Source organism: Rissa tridactyla, chromosome 13, assembly GCF_028500815.1.
Source record: "Rissa tridactyla isolate bRisTri1 chromosome 13, bRisTri1.patW.cur.20221130, whole genome shotgun sequence".
NCBI classification, from domain to species: domain Eukaryota; kingdom Metazoa; phylum Chordata; class Aves; order Charadriiformes; family Laridae; genus Rissa; species Rissa tridactyla.
In genome coordinates this window covers 5,331,228-5,348,658 of record NC_071478.1, presented here as the reverse complement: position 1 = coordinate 5,348,658, position 17,431 = coordinate 5,331,228, and the positions used below count along the sequence as shown (strand labels likewise).

The 17,431-nt window shown below is 45.1% G+C and overlaps 2 protein-coding genes and 1 long non-coding RNA gene across 12 annotated transcripts in view; 1 reads left to right on the top strand and 2 right to left on the bottom strand.

The window, feature by feature from the left end:
- Nucleotides 1-517: 517 nt before the first annotated feature.
- Nucleotides 518-3,454, bottom strand: LOC128917101 (uncharacterized). The gene is made up of 3 exons (XR_008469169.1): nucleotides 3,405-3,454; nucleotides 1,348-1,569; nucleotides 518-778 (listed from the first exon to the last, which is right to left on the bottom strand). It is a non-coding gene; the product is annotated as an uncharacterized LOC128917101 (long non-coding RNA).
- Nucleotides 3,455-3,606: 152 nt separating this feature from the next.
- RNF34 (ring finger protein 34) lies at nucleotides 3,607-13,476 on the top strand. Of its 3 annotated transcripts, none has more exons than XM_054219214.1 (6): nucleotides 3,607-3,714; nucleotides 7,393-7,611; nucleotides 8,998-9,387; nucleotides 9,705-9,761; nucleotides 10,009-10,210; nucleotides 11,680-13,476. In XM_054219214.1, exons 1-6 carry the CDS (start codon nucleotides 3,709-3,711, stop codon nucleotides 11,865-11,867), a joined length of 1,062 nt encoding a protein of 353 aa, XP_054075189.1. In that variant the 5' UTR covers nucleotides 3,607-3,708; the 3' UTR covers nucleotides 11,868-13,476. The 3 variants fall into 3 exon arrangements, with proteins under 3 accessions (XP_054075189.1, XP_054075190.1, XP_054075191.1); XM_054219216.1 differs by lacking the exon at nucleotides 3,607-3,714 and adding an exon at nucleotides 3,863-4,108; XM_054219215.1 differs by lacking the exon at nucleotides 9,705-9,761.
- Nucleotides 13,477-13,855: 379 nt separating this feature from the next.
- KDM2B (lysine demethylase 2B) overlaps nucleotides 13,856-17,431 on the bottom strand; it is a 122,450-nt gene continuing 118,874 nt past the window's right edge. For 7 of the 8 annotated variants that reach the window (XM_054219207.1, XM_054219205.1, XM_054219206.1 and 4 more), the window contains 5 exons: nucleotides 17,166-17,329; nucleotides 16,533-16,694; nucleotides 16,166-16,267; nucleotides 15,622-15,840; nucleotides 13,856-15,121 (listed from right to left, as the gene is read on the bottom strand). In XM_054219207.1, coding sequence (XP_054075182.1) covers nucleotides 14,940-15,121; nucleotides 15,622-15,840; nucleotides 16,166-16,267; nucleotides 16,533-16,694; nucleotides 17,166-17,329 — 829 coding nt within the window. In that variant the 3' untranslated portion in view covers nucleotides 13,856-14,939. The remainder of the gene's footprint in view (nucleotides 15,122-15,621; nucleotides 15,841-16,165; nucleotides 16,268-16,532; nucleotides 16,695-17,165; nucleotides 17,330-17,431) is intronic. The other variant, XM_054219210.1, reaches the window with a different exon arrangement.

Sequence of the window (17,431 nt, the reverse complement as noted above, 5' to 3'; positions counted from 1 at the left end):
TGGGCCGCGCCGCGGCCAATCAGAGTCGGAGGTATGCGCCGTCCACACGGAGCCGGCCGGCGGACCCAGCCATGAGGAGACGTTCCGGGGAGAGAAGGTTCCGCGCGGCGCCGGGCGCAGGGCAGCGGGCGGAGGGTGGCCGGGCTGCGGGTCTCCGCCGAGCCGCCACCGCGCCGCCGCCCTTCATCCCGGCTGTGGATTGTGGCGAGATATGGCCAGCGTCTGTGGGGAGTGGCCGCAGCCTGTTGTGACCTACAGCCCAGCGGCTGGTCACCTCTCCTCCGTCGATGCCAGCCTCTGTGCTGCTCCCGCCGCTGCCCATGGAGACGATGGGGATGGTGGCTCGGTGCCAGCACCCCAACCGTGACCCCGCCAGGTCTTGGGGACGGCCAGCATGGATGTGCCACAGCCCTCGGAGGAAGGCATGACCGCCACTGGCATTGGCACCGCGTGTCCTGGAGAGCGGAGCCATGTGGAGGAGCCCAAGGCCCCACGGCTCATCAAGGACATGGCACTTCTCCCCAGCCGGTCACGGGTGTGCCGGGATGTATGGGGAGACGGCAAATTAATTGCAATGCAATAATGATATTTCCAGACATCAGTTTTTATTTTCTCAACAATTTGCTAAAGTATTTCATGAAGGCTTCACATTCCCAAAGAAAATGCTCCAATTATTATAATAGTTCTCATTTTTGTAAGTGAGAGCGAAACAAAACTCAATATTATTATACATCTGCGAGTTCCCGGGGATTTCAGTTGAGTTGCTCCTGATTCACGCCTGGGGGTGGTGAGAGGAGGAGGAGGCAAATCAAGCGTGGAGTAATTTTTTAGAATACATTTACATTTAAGAAACTTAGTGTTGTCATTAGCTGTTGCTGGCATAATTAATGATAGCTTCCTAGACCTCAATGAACTAAATACTCATTGAACTATACCTGAATATAAAACCCAGGAAATAACTGAAGCTATTATGTTACAAAGGTCGATTTGCTGATGTTTCCTGAAGATAAAGCATGATGGTTTATGTGGAAACACCGAAAGGGTGGTGTGGCTTGGCGGGGAGGGAGCGGGAGAGGAGATTGCTGCAGCCGGCGGGTGCAGAACTGGGAGGAAAAAGGAAATGACAGACATCTGGTTCTGACATTTCTGTGCAAGGCTCTGAAGCCAACGTGAGAACACTGCTGACAACCCTTGGTGTAGGGAATGTTCAGAACACGCTTTTTAAGCATATTTAAATAAACTCGCACACCTGAAAACCATCCCTACAAATAACCAGCAAGGGGTGGTTTTGGTCGTATTCATTTCAAGATTAGGTAATGCAACTGAAAAAGTAATCTTTTATCATACCTAAAATAGGCTGACCCCCTGAGTGACATGCCTGAGGTTATGAAGCATGCAATGGCCACTGGCTGGGTTCAGGGATCCTTGTGTTTTCGTGCAGCGCTGAGTCTGTCGGACCAAGTCTCTGCAAGCTGAAAACATTCTCAAAGGTAATTCCAAAGTACCGCATGTCTCCATTATGAAAAGTGAATACTATAATGATTCTTCCTAGAGGTATTAATATCCAATCTGAAATTCCCAAATAAAGCCCAGAGATTAACTTCTTTCTTTTTTTTTTTTTTTGTTTTTAAAACTTTACTGTAAAATTCCACAAATTGTTACATTTAAAACAAATTAATATTCTTGGTAAGAACCACTTCTCTACTTCGCTCTCGTGACATGTAAAGCCTTGGGGGATTACCGAGCTGCAGCGAGTCATCATCACTTGTTATTTCATGGCAGAAGTAAATGCGACATCTAGCATTAACAGATTTAAATCTTTTAATGCTTCTTTGTCACAATCCTGAAGGTTCAGCGAGGGCAAGTCTTTTATTAATAGCACCTCTGCAAATGCTACTTTTCAGCTACAGAGTAGCCGGTAGAGTTAAAGTTCCTTGTTTAAAAACAATCTACATGGTTTCAATTTACACAGGCTAATGCACTAAAAGTGATCTCAAATCACATGTTAGGAATATGATTCATCAAGTTCTGTCCAAATTAAGGTGGGAGAGGCAACTGCAGCTGCCAGCACAGTCACCAGATCTCAGCTCTGTCAGGCCCACGTTACTCCCTAAAACATCTGTGTTTGGGAGGATTTCTTGTTGGCAAGTCCTTAGCAGAGCTAAAGAAAAAAAAATTAGGTTTTGCTGGGTTTGGCTCATCTGTGGGACAGAGCTTTTACCCCGCTCACAGCAACTGCGTGAGGAGGTCTCATGTTTTAATGTAACAAAAATATGTGTATAATTTGGTACTTCAAGGGCGACTCCCTGAATTGACAAAGTTTAGGTGATATAGAAGTTTTTTAAAATCAAACACTACTGTTATTTCTTAAGGGGTCTTAAAGCAATCTGTCACATGAGGAATATGGGAAATGTGCCATTGCTTGTTCTGACATTGTATTCACAAGACTTTTCAACTGTCTTTTCAGTTGCTTTGACTAAAATCGCAAGCTATTATTGGGGAAAGAAATGACATTTTTTATTAAATCAAGAGTTTATAGCACATCAAAAGCTTGTCAAGGAGCATAAGCATTTCCAAAAAGAGATGACCTGATTTTGAATTAAGATATTGTGTCAGTGCTAATCCAGAAGTTGGGCTGCACAAAGTATCTGCTCTTGATGCTAAAGCTGCCAAGTCTGTGCCATTCTTGTGGCGATGACATACTGATCTTTTTTGACTCAGTCCTTGCATCTGACTTGCTCCAAAAATAGATCCTTCCTGCAGAAATTAATAAAGATTGCATGCAACCTTTTGTACGGGTAAATTTGATTTGTGGTCAAAATTTATTTTCAGCCGCTTTTGTCTGTTCCTCTTTTTGGCAAAAGCCTCCTTTGTTCTTGGCCCCGTGTGTTCTTATGTAAAGCGTTCCTGAAGACTTACTTGGGTTTGTATTGTTCGGGTTTCTTTAATACGGTCTTCTGGTTAAAAGCTTTCAGTTCTTACAACCTGTGATTATTATTTTTTATAGATATCGCATTCATAGGCATAGATAAAATAATAATGGCACCTAGAAGCTAGCTGGAACTGGATTTTTAAATAATAAACCTTATTTTCTATTATTTAAAGATTATCACCTAGGGGCTTGGCGGAATAACCGGCAACTTTGGCCTTTTGCCTACAGCACCGAGGCTTTTAATTCCCTCTGTGACAAACGTCCGCCTTGTACGCAGAGGTGCCAAAACACCTGAATTTTGGTGACTGTTAGATTCACCCCCGGCCTGCGCCAGACCCCATTGCTCCGCGCCTTCACGGGAGGCTCGCTAGGGCTTGGCGCCCCTGTACACAGGAAAAAACACCACAACCACCCAAAAACATGAGGTAAAACTTCTCTCTTATTTCAGTGACATCACTGTTTACGCACTTACAGCTGACAGTGGCCTCTTCTTTCCGTGTTTCAGGGGTATTTTCACGCCCCCCCCCGCCCCGCTCCGTGGCCGCCGAACCTCCGCCCCCGCCAACACTCAGGCGCTTCCTCTCCTCCCATTGGCTCCGCCCGCTCGCTGTCGGCGGAGGGACAGCCAATGGCGTTGGGCAGGGCGGGAAGGCCCGCCCTCCGTGAGGCGGCCCGCCGCGCAGGGCGGGGGCCCGCTCCGGGGGGGGCGGTCGGTCGGCGCCGGGGGTCGCCGCGGCGGACGGCGCTGGAGCGCGAGTGGCGGCGGTGAAGCGGCCATGAAGGTGAAGGCGGAGGTTCCACCGGCCGGGAGAGCGTCTTTCCCCTCACTGTGGGGAGGGAGGGAGGGAGGGAGGGAGGAGGGGGGCGAACGGGCGCGTGACGGGGACGGGACCCCGGGGGGACGGGCCGCGCCGCCCCTCCCTCCTTGCCTTAGGCCGCCTGGCCCGGCCGCCACCGCTGTCCTTCCCTGGGCCTGCCCCGTTATCGAGGGACGGGGAACCGCCTTGCCGGGCAGCCCCGGCGTCCTCCACTGACTCAGCAGCCGGGCAGGGCCTGGCGCCGCCGCCTGAGGCGAGCCCCCGCCCCCGTCTCCACACACCGGCGGCGGTCGGTCCCCGCCGGCGGCGGCTGAAGGGCTGGCAGGGCTCCGAACCGGACGGAGTCGGGCTTGGGGCGGTGCGTGGAGGTTGGGCCTGTGAGGGGGGCGGCGGTTGGGAGCTGGCTCCCGCCGGGCCGTTGAGGGGAGGCACGGCAGGGGCTGGAGGGGAGGGCCCGCTCCGGCCGGCCGCGGGGTTCGCTCCTCAAAGGCGCTTCGTCGCGTCCGAGGCTGCCGTGGTGGCTTCGGGTCGGGGCTGAGGGCTGTGGTGGCCGGGGATCTCTGAGTTCGGGGGCTCCCGGGGGGTGCTTGATCTCTGAGAAAGCTTTGCTTGATCTCAGGCTGGGTATAAAGATGAAATTTCAGCTAAAAGAAATAAAATCCGTTCTGCTTTCCTCTTGGTCTGCCGGCTTTGCACATCCTGCTTGCACAGATGTGTAAGGAGCAGCATAGAGCCTCCCAGCTTCTTCGGGCGGGTGTCTTCCTGAGGTGAAATTCTCATCAGGTTGCTAAACGCCGAAAACAAGCGAAGTTCAAAAGCAGTGTTTTGCCCCTATAGTATGCACATGAGGTATGGAGAGGGAAGATAGCTGATGGCAGCTTGTGAGAAGGGAATATGGAAGTAGTGACTGATGTAGTTGGAAAGGCTTTTGGTGCAGAAATTGGCAAAATTTTAACTCATTCTCTAAGGAGGGAGTTCTTGTTTTAGTGTGCCTCATTTGTGTCGGTGCTTTTCAGCAGGGTCTAATTTCTTTTACAGAGTAATACGAAGAGTCTAGACACTGTAATTCAATTATGGGTTGATGACACTAGTGCATAGAAAGAATCCATAGGTTAAGGAGAAAATTAATGATGCCCCAATTGCCTTACCTTTCACCTTAAAGTGACTGAATGCTTGGCAGTAAGTGTAAAGAGATTTTCTGTTTGATACTAACATTGTTCATGTATCCAAAATGGGTAACAAATATTTCCTAATTATATATTCAATTAGTGTTGACAGTGATGTCTGAGCAGTTGTTAGTGTCTCTTGAATAAAGTAAGTCTAAGAAGCAGGTGTTAAGCTATCAGGGAAGGCTTGTAGTAGCAACTATGTTATGTCCTTTTAGTTGTGTATCCTGCTGCTGCTGTGATCCTCTAAAAAGACCACAGTCATATAATGAAGCAAGTTGGATTCTGACAGACCCTTCGGGTTCATTGTTTTGTTTTTCTGTTATTTGTATGCGCCTATTTTGAAATCTTTTTAGTATAAAGCTAGATCATCTGTTTTTATAAATACGTGAAGAATTAGAGTTATGTTTCTGCAACTTTCCCTTAAGACGAGAAAAAACATTTTTCAAAAGTTGCAAGTTTTAAAACTTGGGATTCTCTTGGATTAAGTCATTGGTTTTCAGAATGTATTTCTGAAAAGTTAATTACTCTTGCCTAATAAGCTAGGATAATTATGCATAACTTGTTTTGTATAGGAAAAATTGATATTGATCTGTTTCCACTCTTTATTATTGAAAAGTAGAAAACAAGTCCTAGTTTGATGATAGTTTAACGATTGTCAGGACAGTCTGATTACAGATCAGACAGCTCCAAGCGCGGGGTGTTTCTGAGCGCAGCCACGTGCTGGGGTTGCCGGTGTCTTGGCTGGAGGTCAGGCAAGGGCCACTGGAGTTCATTCCTCTCCAATTCTGTTCGCAGGAAGCTTAGGAAGATTTTTCCCGTATGTGTGGGGTGCCCACAGCATGGAAGTTTCTTGTTATGCCTGGGATGAATTTTGCTCTTGAAATACCTATACAACTAGACTAGTGAATTCAATTTGTTGCATGTATATTTGATGTTATAACTCTACGCGGTGTTACGTGTTGTACAGCTTAGCAGCAAAATGACCGTGTTCGGTGTTTCGCTTTATTGCAACACTTTTAATGTCAGCTTACAACAGTAAAAGTGAAGTACCAGGTTTGTGTGGGTTGGAGAGATGGTTTCGATGTTCCATACTTAACGGCACTTACATGAAGGTGGTGTTGTAGAACATGTTTAGTCCTATGGCATTGTTTTTCACAGCTTCTCTCTAAGCCAGTGAGGGCTCTTTTCTTACCTTTTATGCTCAGTGGTTTGAAAGGAGATGTTCTGACGTATCCCCAATTATTGTGTTAAGTTCACAGACACGTAACAGGACTGTGTTTGGTGCAGGTGAAGTGTGCAATTTAATATAGGAATTAGTCTAGTTACTACAGGAATTAAAGCACCATCATTACTGAGCTGAAGTGCATGTTCTGATTGGTTTAGGTTTTACAGCAAGAACTACAAGTCTCAAAAGCAATTATTTTATGTCTTTGCTTTGGAAAAAAAAAAAACATGCTGCCCTGGAATTAAAAGCAGAACAGCTCTAACCAGCATAGTTAAGAAAAAAAAGTATGAAAATTATGTTTAAAGGAAGCTGTACCACTCAGCTTCCTTTTAGAAAGAACCTGATGTGATTCTGTTTGCTTTTTTCTTTTTTTAGTAAGTTTCAGTCAGCCATGTGACAGTGATTAAACATGTGACCTGAACAACTTGGAGTCCAAATTCCAACTCTAAGTAGAATATGCACTTTTGATAAAGGCTTTCAAGGATAAAAAGTAGCAATTTATTTATGCATTTAGAATTTTTGTAGTGTTTTAAGATTAAATTGTATGACTCAACTGAAATCCAGTCATTATAGAATAAGTTAATTTAGAGGGGTTTTTTTTAATTTTTGTTAGACACTTTGTAAGACAACAAAACAGCAGGTTCAGGGAGGTTTTGATAAACCATTTCTCTTCCAGAGACACTAGACCATAACTAGTTTCTAATGAAGATTGGTTTATTACTTTCGAGTTTGAAAACCCAGAAGCGGTTTTGTTTTTTTTTTTAGAGAGAGTTTTATTGTGAGTCATATAAGAGCTGGATTAGTTCTGGAGAAGATCCTGCTGGGTACAGGTCTGCACTAATTATGATAAATTGTTGTATTGCTGCCTGTCATCATTTCAGGTTTTGCCCCTCACCTGTGACTGGCTGTTAGTGTCTTCCTTCTTTGCTCCGCTCTTGCCTTACCTCCTCACATTCCTTACCCTTTTTGTGTGGAACTCTGCTAGAAAAGGAGTTATGAAAGCCAGCTCCTTGTGCCTGCATGAGCCTCTCGGAAGCAAATCTTACCTACTTTGGTTTGCAGCTGGGAAGTGAAGATTATTGGGCTGTTACAGATGTTAGTGTACAGGATTCCTGGTGCTCTTGGAATTCATACCACATGCTTTTGGGATGATGACAGATGGAGTGAAGTAGCTTTTCAGTAGCAAGTCACATCTGATGTAGGCTTTCAGATATTAATTCTCTTTTTTTGCTTTGTGAATGTTTTCAGGCGGGAGCTACTTCCATGTGGGCTTCCTGCTGTGGATTGCTGAATGAAGTCATGGGTACTGGGGCTGTCCGTGGCCAGCAGGCTGGCTTTGGGGGAGGTGCTGGCCCGTTCAGATTCGCACCAAATACAGACTTCTCAGCATATCCATCTCCAGCTGCAGCGGGCGCTAATATAGTTTGCAAAGCCTGTGGACTTTCCTTTTCAGTTTTTAGGAAAAAAGTGAGTATATTTCCTATTTCATAATATTTTTATTCATATGAACTAATCTGTAGGCATACTGGGAGATGAATGTGTATTTTTCCTTAGATAAGGAAACCCGAGGCAGATAGCCAGAGAGGGAGCGTGTGTCTTATTCTGAGGTCACAGGAAATTAATGTCAGACAGGATTAGAAGTTAAGAGGTCTGATGTTCATTAATCAGTGACACATTGGATCTGGTCTGACCTAAAAATTAGTGGATCGTTATTTGTAAGATATGTGTTTTAGCTTCAAAATCGTGAACATTAAAACAAATCTGGTTTTCAAGATGATACCAAAGAAAGTGGTTGGGTACAGGAATGAACAAACTGGATGATGGAAAAGCTAAAAACATGCCATATAGTATCACAGCTTCTTTCTGTGAACCACTTGCGCAATTCTGTTTCCTAACCGGGTTTAGTTCTGTTAAATGCTATTGCACTCCAGCAGCCTGTTGCTTTATTTGGAGGCGTGGGTTAATGCAGATAAATAAAATTGAGACTGTCAGTATTATTTCTGTGTATCGTGGCCGTCCAGCATCATTATTTTGTCCACTCAGTGACTTAATTCTCTGTAGCTTGTCTGGATAAACATGAAGCCTCTTTCTTCAGTTTGTGTGTTCATGTTCAGTTTCCCCCTTCCTATGTGTCCTGTTGTTCGCATGGCAAAGACTTTGTTGAATTAAGCGTTGTGTAGGGACACTTTCTGAAGCTAATATTAATTTACTAAAATCCTGAAAAACTTGAAGAGTTTGGATTTGTTCACAGTGGACGAGATGACCATTTAAAATTGCTGCTGAAAGTCTTGCCTGTTCCAGCTTTTGTAAAATGTAGTGAATCTTTTGAACAAAGCTCTCTTCAGAAATGACATCTGGGTGTTTGGGAGTATTTACCTACCACGTGATCCATCACATTTAAGGCCTACTTTGAATTCCTTGAATCAATTGAGGAAGAAGTACATTCTTTAAAGTTTGTTTAATTATACTTGTTTTTACACATGTGAAAAGAGCAGTGACACTTAGTATATTCAAAAGTATTTTAACATACCATGCAATTGCCTGGCTTTCAGTTTTGTTTATTGTCTGAACTACAACTCGAGTACTTTATTCATTTGTTTTTTTCATAATGTTTTTTCACTGAAACCTCAAATCAGCTGACAGTAGTGCTACAAAAGCGATGGACTGTCTTAGAACACCTGCAAAACAATTTGACAGTGCAGTTTTCTAGACTTAAATCCTAAAAATGATGTGTGTCAAAATTGATGATGGAAAGACTGAGTAAATTATGTAGCCTGGAGAAGGAAAGAGCAGTGTATAACCTGTTTTCTGTGACATACAGCTGAATGCTATTTATTTTCTCTTTCTCCTTAGCACGTGTGTTGTGACTGCAAGAAGGATTTTTGCTCAGTTTGTTCGGTCTTACAAGAGAATCTCAGAAGATGTTCCACTTGTCACTTGCTGCAAGAAACAGCCTTCCAGCGCCCTCAGTTAATGAGATTGAAAGTAAAGGATCTGCGTCAGTATCTGATTCTCAGAAACATACCGACAGATACGTGCAGAGAGAAAGAAGACTTGGTGGATCTTGTGCTGTGCCACCATGGATTAGGTTCGGAGGAGGATATGGACGCTAGTAGCTTGCATTCGTCACGGTCACAGACTTCAGGCTTTTTTACTCATCCATTTTCTATGTCTGTATCGGTGTCGTCTCAAGGAGAACTTGCAAACAGAAGGGGAAGCACAGGAAATGGAACACCTTTACGGGTACAATAATTAACATCTGTTTTGTGGTATAACATAGCTTTTTTTTTTTAATAGGTATGCATCACTTTGCACCAATTGGCATTTTATTTTAGTTCAGGTTGGCACGAAAAATGCCTTTTGTATCTCTCACCTGAAAAGAGAAGATTACTAGATAAGATTACTTGTTTAGATGATAGTGGTGACTTAAATCTGTAACATTAGTAGCAATTCAAACTTCAAAATGTCATTGACATCTGTGATCAGTTTGGTACGAAGGAAAATATTTTAGAAGGGATATTATTTTTTTTTAATCCTGATTAGTTTCATTTTGTACACAGGGACAAACTGAAACATCTTCTATAAATAATGAAGAAGAAGAAAGTGCAGAAGAGCAGGTGAGAGATGAACTATCCAAAGAATGAATTTTTGGCATGTGACACCTTAAAGTGTTTAGATCTCTGTCAACATTTACTGTCACACGCTAGTTCTTTCAGAATTAGCTGTGTCTAGCAATGCATATTTGCAAGTACTGACTTTAAAAAGAATAAAACTTTAGCCAAGCTGCTGCAGCTTAATGTAGCACCAGATGTGGTGCTCTGAACCTACCGGGACAGTTAAAAACATACAGCTGATGTGTTTCAGACCCCTGGACTGTCCAGAAAGAGAGCGAGGGCGTCTTTGTCTGATATTTCAAGTCTGGAAGACATCGAAGGGTTGAGTGTTCGGCAGCTGAAGGAAATACTCGCGTGTAATTTTGTCAACTACTCGGGATGCTGTGAAAAATGGGAACTTGTGGAAAAAGTGAGCAGACTATACAGAGAGAGTGAAGAAAACCACAAGACACGTAGGTTTATATTTAATTATCACTTTCTTAAGACTACTTATTTTCTGGTTTCCAGTAGCTCGTTCTGCCAACAGAAGGACTTGGTATCTAACTCAGTCCGCTCAGTTAGGAAACCACTGGAAAGTGTGTTTTAGCAACTCAAGCTGCATCTAGAATAGTTGGACATAGTTCTAGTGAGTAAATTAAGCTTTCCAGGATTGTGCTGGTTTTTTGTGACTTCTTTTCCAAAGCTCGGAGAGCTCAGCTTTCACAGTGAAGGTAAAATTGCACAACTGAGAACCAGTTCCTCAGAGAACATGAAACTTGGCACCTCCACGTCCTTTATCAGGTTTCACAAGGCATTAGCGAGGGAGCTTCTCAGGAGCTGTCAACAGACCAAAGCAATTCAGGTCTTTTGCTGCGGTACAGAATTAAAAGCTACGGTGGCAGACGTCCAAGTTCAAGTGGTTTGGTCTCGGTCCATGTTTTCATGATAAGGTGGTTCTGTGGCTGCGGCTCAGTGACGGGTGCTCTTCTGCCCTCTGTTACGCTCAACGATTGGAGCCTTTCACTTGCCTGACTGTAGTACATGCACAGGCCCGTTCCTGTGCACAAAGTACAGGCTGAGGAGCAACTTCTTGATGTCACTGCCAGCTTGAAAAATGTCTGCCTGGCTTGTCATTCCTGCAGCCAGCGGTCAGGCTGTACAGAATGGGGGACTGTGGTGACTGGAAAATTTAATAGCCCTGGGCCACTGCACAGCCAGCTTGTGCCAGCACATACACTGCAGGCACTGTGATAATCGCGTGTGAAATCATCAGCTAACTGGGGTGGAGAAGGCTTGTGAAGGTGGGGGACTGTTAGTGAATATCAAAACATGGCTTAAGTGAAACCCTCGGTTTGGTCATAAACTAGAATTGAAAACCTGTCTGAAATCAGGCTTTAAACTTATGATTATTTTTTTTCACGTGGTCTGAGAGAACATCATTGGGTTACTGATAGGGGACGTTGTCTATTCACAGTGAAACTCGACAGGTTTTGTTCAGTTCTGCCACCTTTACAGCCTACTTAAGGCTTCTACTTCTTAGTCTGCTTTATTATTATTGTGTTTAATCTTCTGAGGAAAGCGTTCTGCCAAACGAAGTAAGCTCAGCGATGGAAAACCAACATGCTCTGAATTTTAATCCAGCATGTTATTTCAGTGTCATTATGTTCTGAATTGAAAATGGTTTCTGAGTTTCAAGAATGAAGCCACGTATTAGATATTCACTTGGGAATTTTCTTGTTCGTGTTTCGTTGGTTTTTTGGGGGTTTTTTTTGAAGGAATATAGATTAATTCTTAGCTGTGGGTTAGAAAAGCTATTGTGGACATGGGGCAGCACTGCTTCACGCTAAATTAGCTCTCTGTGTATTTTAGTGGTTGCCTGGGCTAGAACTTCACAGGTTTCCCAGGGCCTGAATGCCTGACCTCCCTCTCTGCTCTGTTTCAGAGGGCGAGAAGATGCAGCTGAACGACAACGACGATAACCTGTGTCGCATCTGCATGGACGCTGTGATCGACTGCGTCCTGCTGGAGTGCGGCCACATGGTCACTTGCACCAAGTGTGGCAAGAGGATGAGCGAGTGCCCCATCTGCCGACAGTACGTTGTACGGGCCGTGCACGTGTTCAAATCATAAACCAAGACCAAAAACGGATTTTACAGTCACCCTTCCAGGACTGCTGTGGGCAGCGGTGCCCAACCTTGGGGCTTTTTAGTTCCCAATAAACACAGCATTTTGAACATCTGGATCTAGAAGTTTGTGAAACATTTTTCTACAGCGTACCGAATCCCAGGGTTGGGCAGTACAACACGATGCCAGTGTGTACAGTAAGAGCACTGCCTGACTTACTTACCTTATAAACCCACAAACTGTTTGAGTCAAACTGTTTACAGCAGTTCTTGCTCTCTTCTGAAGAATATCACCTCTAATTAGTGTATTCAGTACTCAGCAAGTGGTCAGAAAACACCACTGCTCGACCATATTAGAGTGTTACGTCGTCTAGTGCATTAGAAGCAACGAATATATCAGTTGAATATTCGGCTTTTAAATAATTATAGAATGTAACTGTTCTGACACTGTCCCTGTAACAGTGTTAACAGTATAAAATATGACTGTAGAAAGCACTGCCATTAACTGTACCTGCACAGAAGCCCTTAAGCAATCTGTTTTATGCCGATTGCTTCCTTCAGTGTGTCTGTCATTACACAGGTACTGTCTTGGCCATTCTTTGTCAATGTACAAAAAGCGCTGTCGCTTTGCAGGGCTCTGCCATGTGCTGTCCAGATACCGATTACTAAGTGGTTTTTAGTTTAGGAATAAAATATTTTTTTAAAAAGGGGTATAGAAAACCATATTCTTGTGGTCCTTAATCCACTCATGCCTATTGTAACTATTAATCTTATGTGTGATGATTGTATGCCGCGTGCCGACAACCTGATGTTACTGTGAATACTAATCAGGGTCATGAAACTACTTGCTGCTAACCTGTGGAATGTATGGTGTTACTAACCTTAAATGGGGAGGGGTTTTATTAAGGGAAAGGAAACATGGTATTGAAAACCTCATGTTCACAGCTCTTTTAACCGAGGCCGAGTCACTATTAGCCACGCTTCCTGGAGCTGCGAGTGACTTATGTTGCTGTCAGCCCTTGGCCCAGGTTCCAGCAGCAGGGTACGGGTCCTCTTGGAGCAAGGACTTTAACAGTCCTTGCAGGACGTCTGGGGGAAGAGGGCAGCGAGAACAGCTCTTGTTCTGGGGACAGGCTGCCTGGGGCCAGGCGTGGCCTTCCCTGATGAAGGTCTAAAATAAGGGCGGTGAGGAAGGACAGGTCTGACCTTTCAGCAGGGTTCAGCAATGGAGCTGCGCTTTCTTCTTTTAATTTCCCACATGAGCAAAGTATCAGGGCCACACTTTGCCTCAGCTGCAGCACTTGAGAACTTGTTCCCTCTGCTACACTGTCACGCCTGCTCTGGGCTTTTATGTAAAAAATTAAGCTGGCTTGAAAAAGAGAAAGTAGCTCCTCCTCAAAATAAAATACACAGCTTAGAGCCAGCGTGGGTTATTTTTCAGAAGGGAGCAAACCTCTCAATGGCTTTATTTTTTAGAAGTAACTTTTTAATGGTACTTAATTCCTGGAGTCTCTCTTCCGTGGGTAAGCTAATGAAGAAAAACATACCCTATATGTTATTTCCATGCTGATCATTAGCCACACAAGCTTAATAAAGATTTGTGATGGGCTTTCTCAGCCTCTGTCTCTTTTCTTAACCAGCTGTGGGAGTGCTGTTGGTTACTCAGCTCAAGCTTCAACGCTCGAGATGTCCGTGTTCCTCGAGACTGATCTGGGCAGATTCCAGGTTGAGGGAGGCATAGATGTGTATTTTATTCCTGCCTCACTAAAAGTCTGTCGGAATTTGCCAACTTAAAGGCACAGGCCAAGGAACAGCTCAAGCGCTGTGAAAGCACTCCTTGCAGGATGACAGGAAGAGGGGCTTCTGCTGTTGATCCGCCTTGTACCCAGGCTACAACCAGCACCCGCTCCGCACACGGAACCCAGACGTGACCTCCACACACAGCTTCCCCCAAACCCAGCCCCCCGCGGAACAGAAACCCGCAGAGCCAGCGCCTGTTTTTGTACAATTGTTTATACAAATTCAACAAAGGTAAAACTGCATCAGGAAGGGTCTACGAAAACAACACCGTACAACAATGGCACTTATGAATGCAGAATTTTACAATCAGGAAATAACCATGTTATAAACCTTAAATGAGAACTCAACTCACACTTCAAAGAAAGAGAGACTACGTTTGACCATTTATTCTACGGCTGGACTCACTGTATAAATTAATTTTATATTGAGTACAAGAGCTCATGCTACAGAGTGAAACCCTCCTATGTGCAAAAGCTGAAATTGGAATTTTTTAAAATTTTGAGAAAAAGGTGATTTCTATACAGATAAAACTTGGCAAAGTGTTTTACTTCAACTATAATTTACACCTTATTTCCACAACATGCTTATGTCACTTCTGAAGTATACAAAGCAGGATATAAACTTCCATTAAAACATGCTTTAAGTTGAAAGTATTAACCTACTTTTCCTGACCTGGGCACGTTTGTAGATAGATACTGTCTACGAAGTATAGGTTAAGTTCTCGCCTACCATAAGTAAAGATAAAAATTGGCAATCAAAACCAAAACACTGGTAATGCATTCAAACATTGCATAAATAATTTTTAAACAATTTTTGTACAAAAATAGTTCTGCATAATGTAAGATGTAACAAAACAAAACGTGTTAAGAAGGCAGAAATGCAGTGCGTGGTCCACTTCAATGACACCAACTTTTTTTTTTGTTGTTTTAAGAAACGAAAAGCAGAAATCAAATTTACACTACCAAGCACATGCTGTGGTACTTTAAATAACAGTATTTCTTGGAGATCAGTCGTCTTCCGGGTGTGAACAATTATCATCAATAACAGTCGCCTTATGAATTTGCATAAGAGCCAGTGCAGGACATCCCAGGTAGACTGAATTAGTGGCACAAGTTGAAATTCTTAACATGGGTAGTTTCATGTTGTTCTCTCCTCGACAAGAGTTGTAAAATCCAATCGCGGTATTTTCCAATATTCCAAGTTCCCAATTGAAAATAAAATCCCTACGTGTTCTTAGTCCCTTCCCCCCCCCGCCCCAGTATTTACACGTGTCCTTTAACTAACTCAGTTTTTGCAGAAGTTTTTCTTCCACTTGCCCAAATTGAACACTTACGGACATCTCCGCTATGAACTGCTCACAGCCTTCTTTTGTCACTTGCTTGCAGTACCTCAGGTCGATCTGGCAGATGTTTCCACACCGTTTGAAGTAAGACAGGCACTGGTCAGTAACCTTATTGCAGTCTGCCAGGGAAAAAAAAAAATACGGGGAGAAATTTAACAGCGCGTCTCAGTTTGTTCCGCAGCATGACGACGGTTTATCCCAGCTGCGGTAGGTCTTTCTTGCTGCTCCCGTGCTGTGCCGAGGGGGAAATGGCCCGGCCAGCCCCACGGCCACGCTCGGATCCCCGTGACTCTGTTGTGTAACTGATGAGATAAAGCAAAGGACACCAGATGCGCCGAGCGGCGGCCCTGGAAAATCCCCTGTGGAGGATGAGCGAGGTACAACACATGGCTGCCAAGCAGGAGGCGGCTGGTGGAGGCCCGGGGGAAGGCTGGCAGCTGCGGGGCCTTTCACACCGGCAGCACGTCCAGCAGCTTAAACAGAGCCCTGGGGGGGCTGCGACACCGGGGCCAAGGGAAGAGCTGGGTAAAACCACTTCCACTGGTGAGTGTTTCTCACAAGTCTAATGCCGATGGGCAATTTGAATCCCCCCCTGCTCCTCTGCGCTTGTGTTGCTTACCTGATAAATTAATTTCTGTTAGTGAATCCCGCGTGGTGGTTCCAACCGCGGTCAGCAGGTTAATAGACTGATCTGTCACGTGATTACAGTAACTAAGATTGAGTTTGGAGAGCAGAGGCATGTGCCTTATGATCAGCCGTAAAGACGCATCTGTAATATCCAGGCCGGCCAAACGCAGCTCAACGATGTTCCGTAGTTTACTCCGGTTGTCGATCTGACCTGGAAAGCGGATGCAGCGGGTCACTCCCAAAAGTCTCATCCCGAATCGCAAACATCTGCAGATCTATATGAAATGCACTGTGACACACAACACTGCCGCCCTATGTCAACTTCAGACGCTTTTGCCTGTCTGGAGCTTTGGAGGGGACATCAGCAGGAACACTTGTCTATTTTTGGAACAGGCACGTGGACAGAGCCACCTCCCGATTTCAAAACAAAAGGGATGAAAGTAACTGCAGGGGCCCAGCGGAATTACAAGTCGGGAATAAGCAGTAGGCTGTGCAGTGCATGCCAGAAAGCAGATCTGATTTGCTCAAAATTTCACCTGAGCTGATATCCGGGCGAATGTGGCATGACCCACAGAACTGCTCCTTCCCTGAACTGGAAGAAAGTGTTTCCATACTCTCTAAAGTACACCCGTTGCAGCCTGAAGAGAAGAAAGTCAGACAGAAAACCAGCACAGTGGCTCAGACGACTGTTCAGCAGCCAGAGAACATCACTCGTTACCCAGGGGCTTCCAGCGAGGAGGTGTTGCAAGTCATTACTTTGAACACCTCGCGCGTCAGCGAAGCCCACACGCCGCCGGCGCTAGCCGCGGGGGTCTCTGCCCGTTTCCTCCAAGGGGGACTAGCAGCAGAACATGCCACAGAGCGGCTGGGACAGGTCTCCCGCGTGCTCCTCCCGCCTGTTACCTGGCCGGTTATCTGTGGGTGGCGACAAGAGGTCTCTCATTTGTGCGTCTTTCAGGCCTTCCGCCCACTGCACGTCCAGAGTTCGGAGTAAAGGACAACTGGAACTACAAAGTGCCGACACTGCTATCCATGAGCACCCTGACAACAGCAGGTCTCGAAGACCTGCAGATACAGAAGAAGTTGGAGCATGTGGCCCACCCAGAGAGACATACGCGGTGATCTCTGCTACCAGGCGCGGGTTGGGTGAAACCCAGCGCCGCCCTGACGAACCACCCCAGCACTGCCGGACCCCGGCAGCCCCCTCCTGCCCAGCTCTCCATCTCTCCCACCACCTGGAACTTCATTACCGCGGGTGAGAGCAGACCCCCGCCACCCCCGCTGCTAATGACGTCAGCACAGGCACTTTCCACAGAAACGTTACCTGTTGACTAAAACCTGCCTAAAATTACCCAGTGTGTCAAGCAGTCACAAGGTAACTAATTTTGGGCCCATTTTAACTCACTGACGCTTCATTCCTACGTATCTACTCCTCTCCTAGGACACCCAGATCCCCACAGACATTCCTCGGAGATGGCAGTTTAGATACGAACTGCTTTGGTAAATTCAGTGAAGTGCTCAAAAAACATCACTTACCTGGCAGTCTGTTGATAAGCCAACTCAGCTGCTTTTTAGATATATTTGTCCAGCTAAGATCAAGGGTTACAGGCTGTCTCCTAATAATGCCACTAAGCATAAGTGGAGTGATGGATTTACAATGGTTTAAATCTATTTTGGTCCATAATCTTTTGTCACAGCACCTACCCAAAAAGAAAAAAAGCCAACGGCACTTAATTTGGCGCTCGTTTGGATTTCTACAAGACTTTAAAAGGTGTCATTAACCAGTAGGGAGAACTACAGCA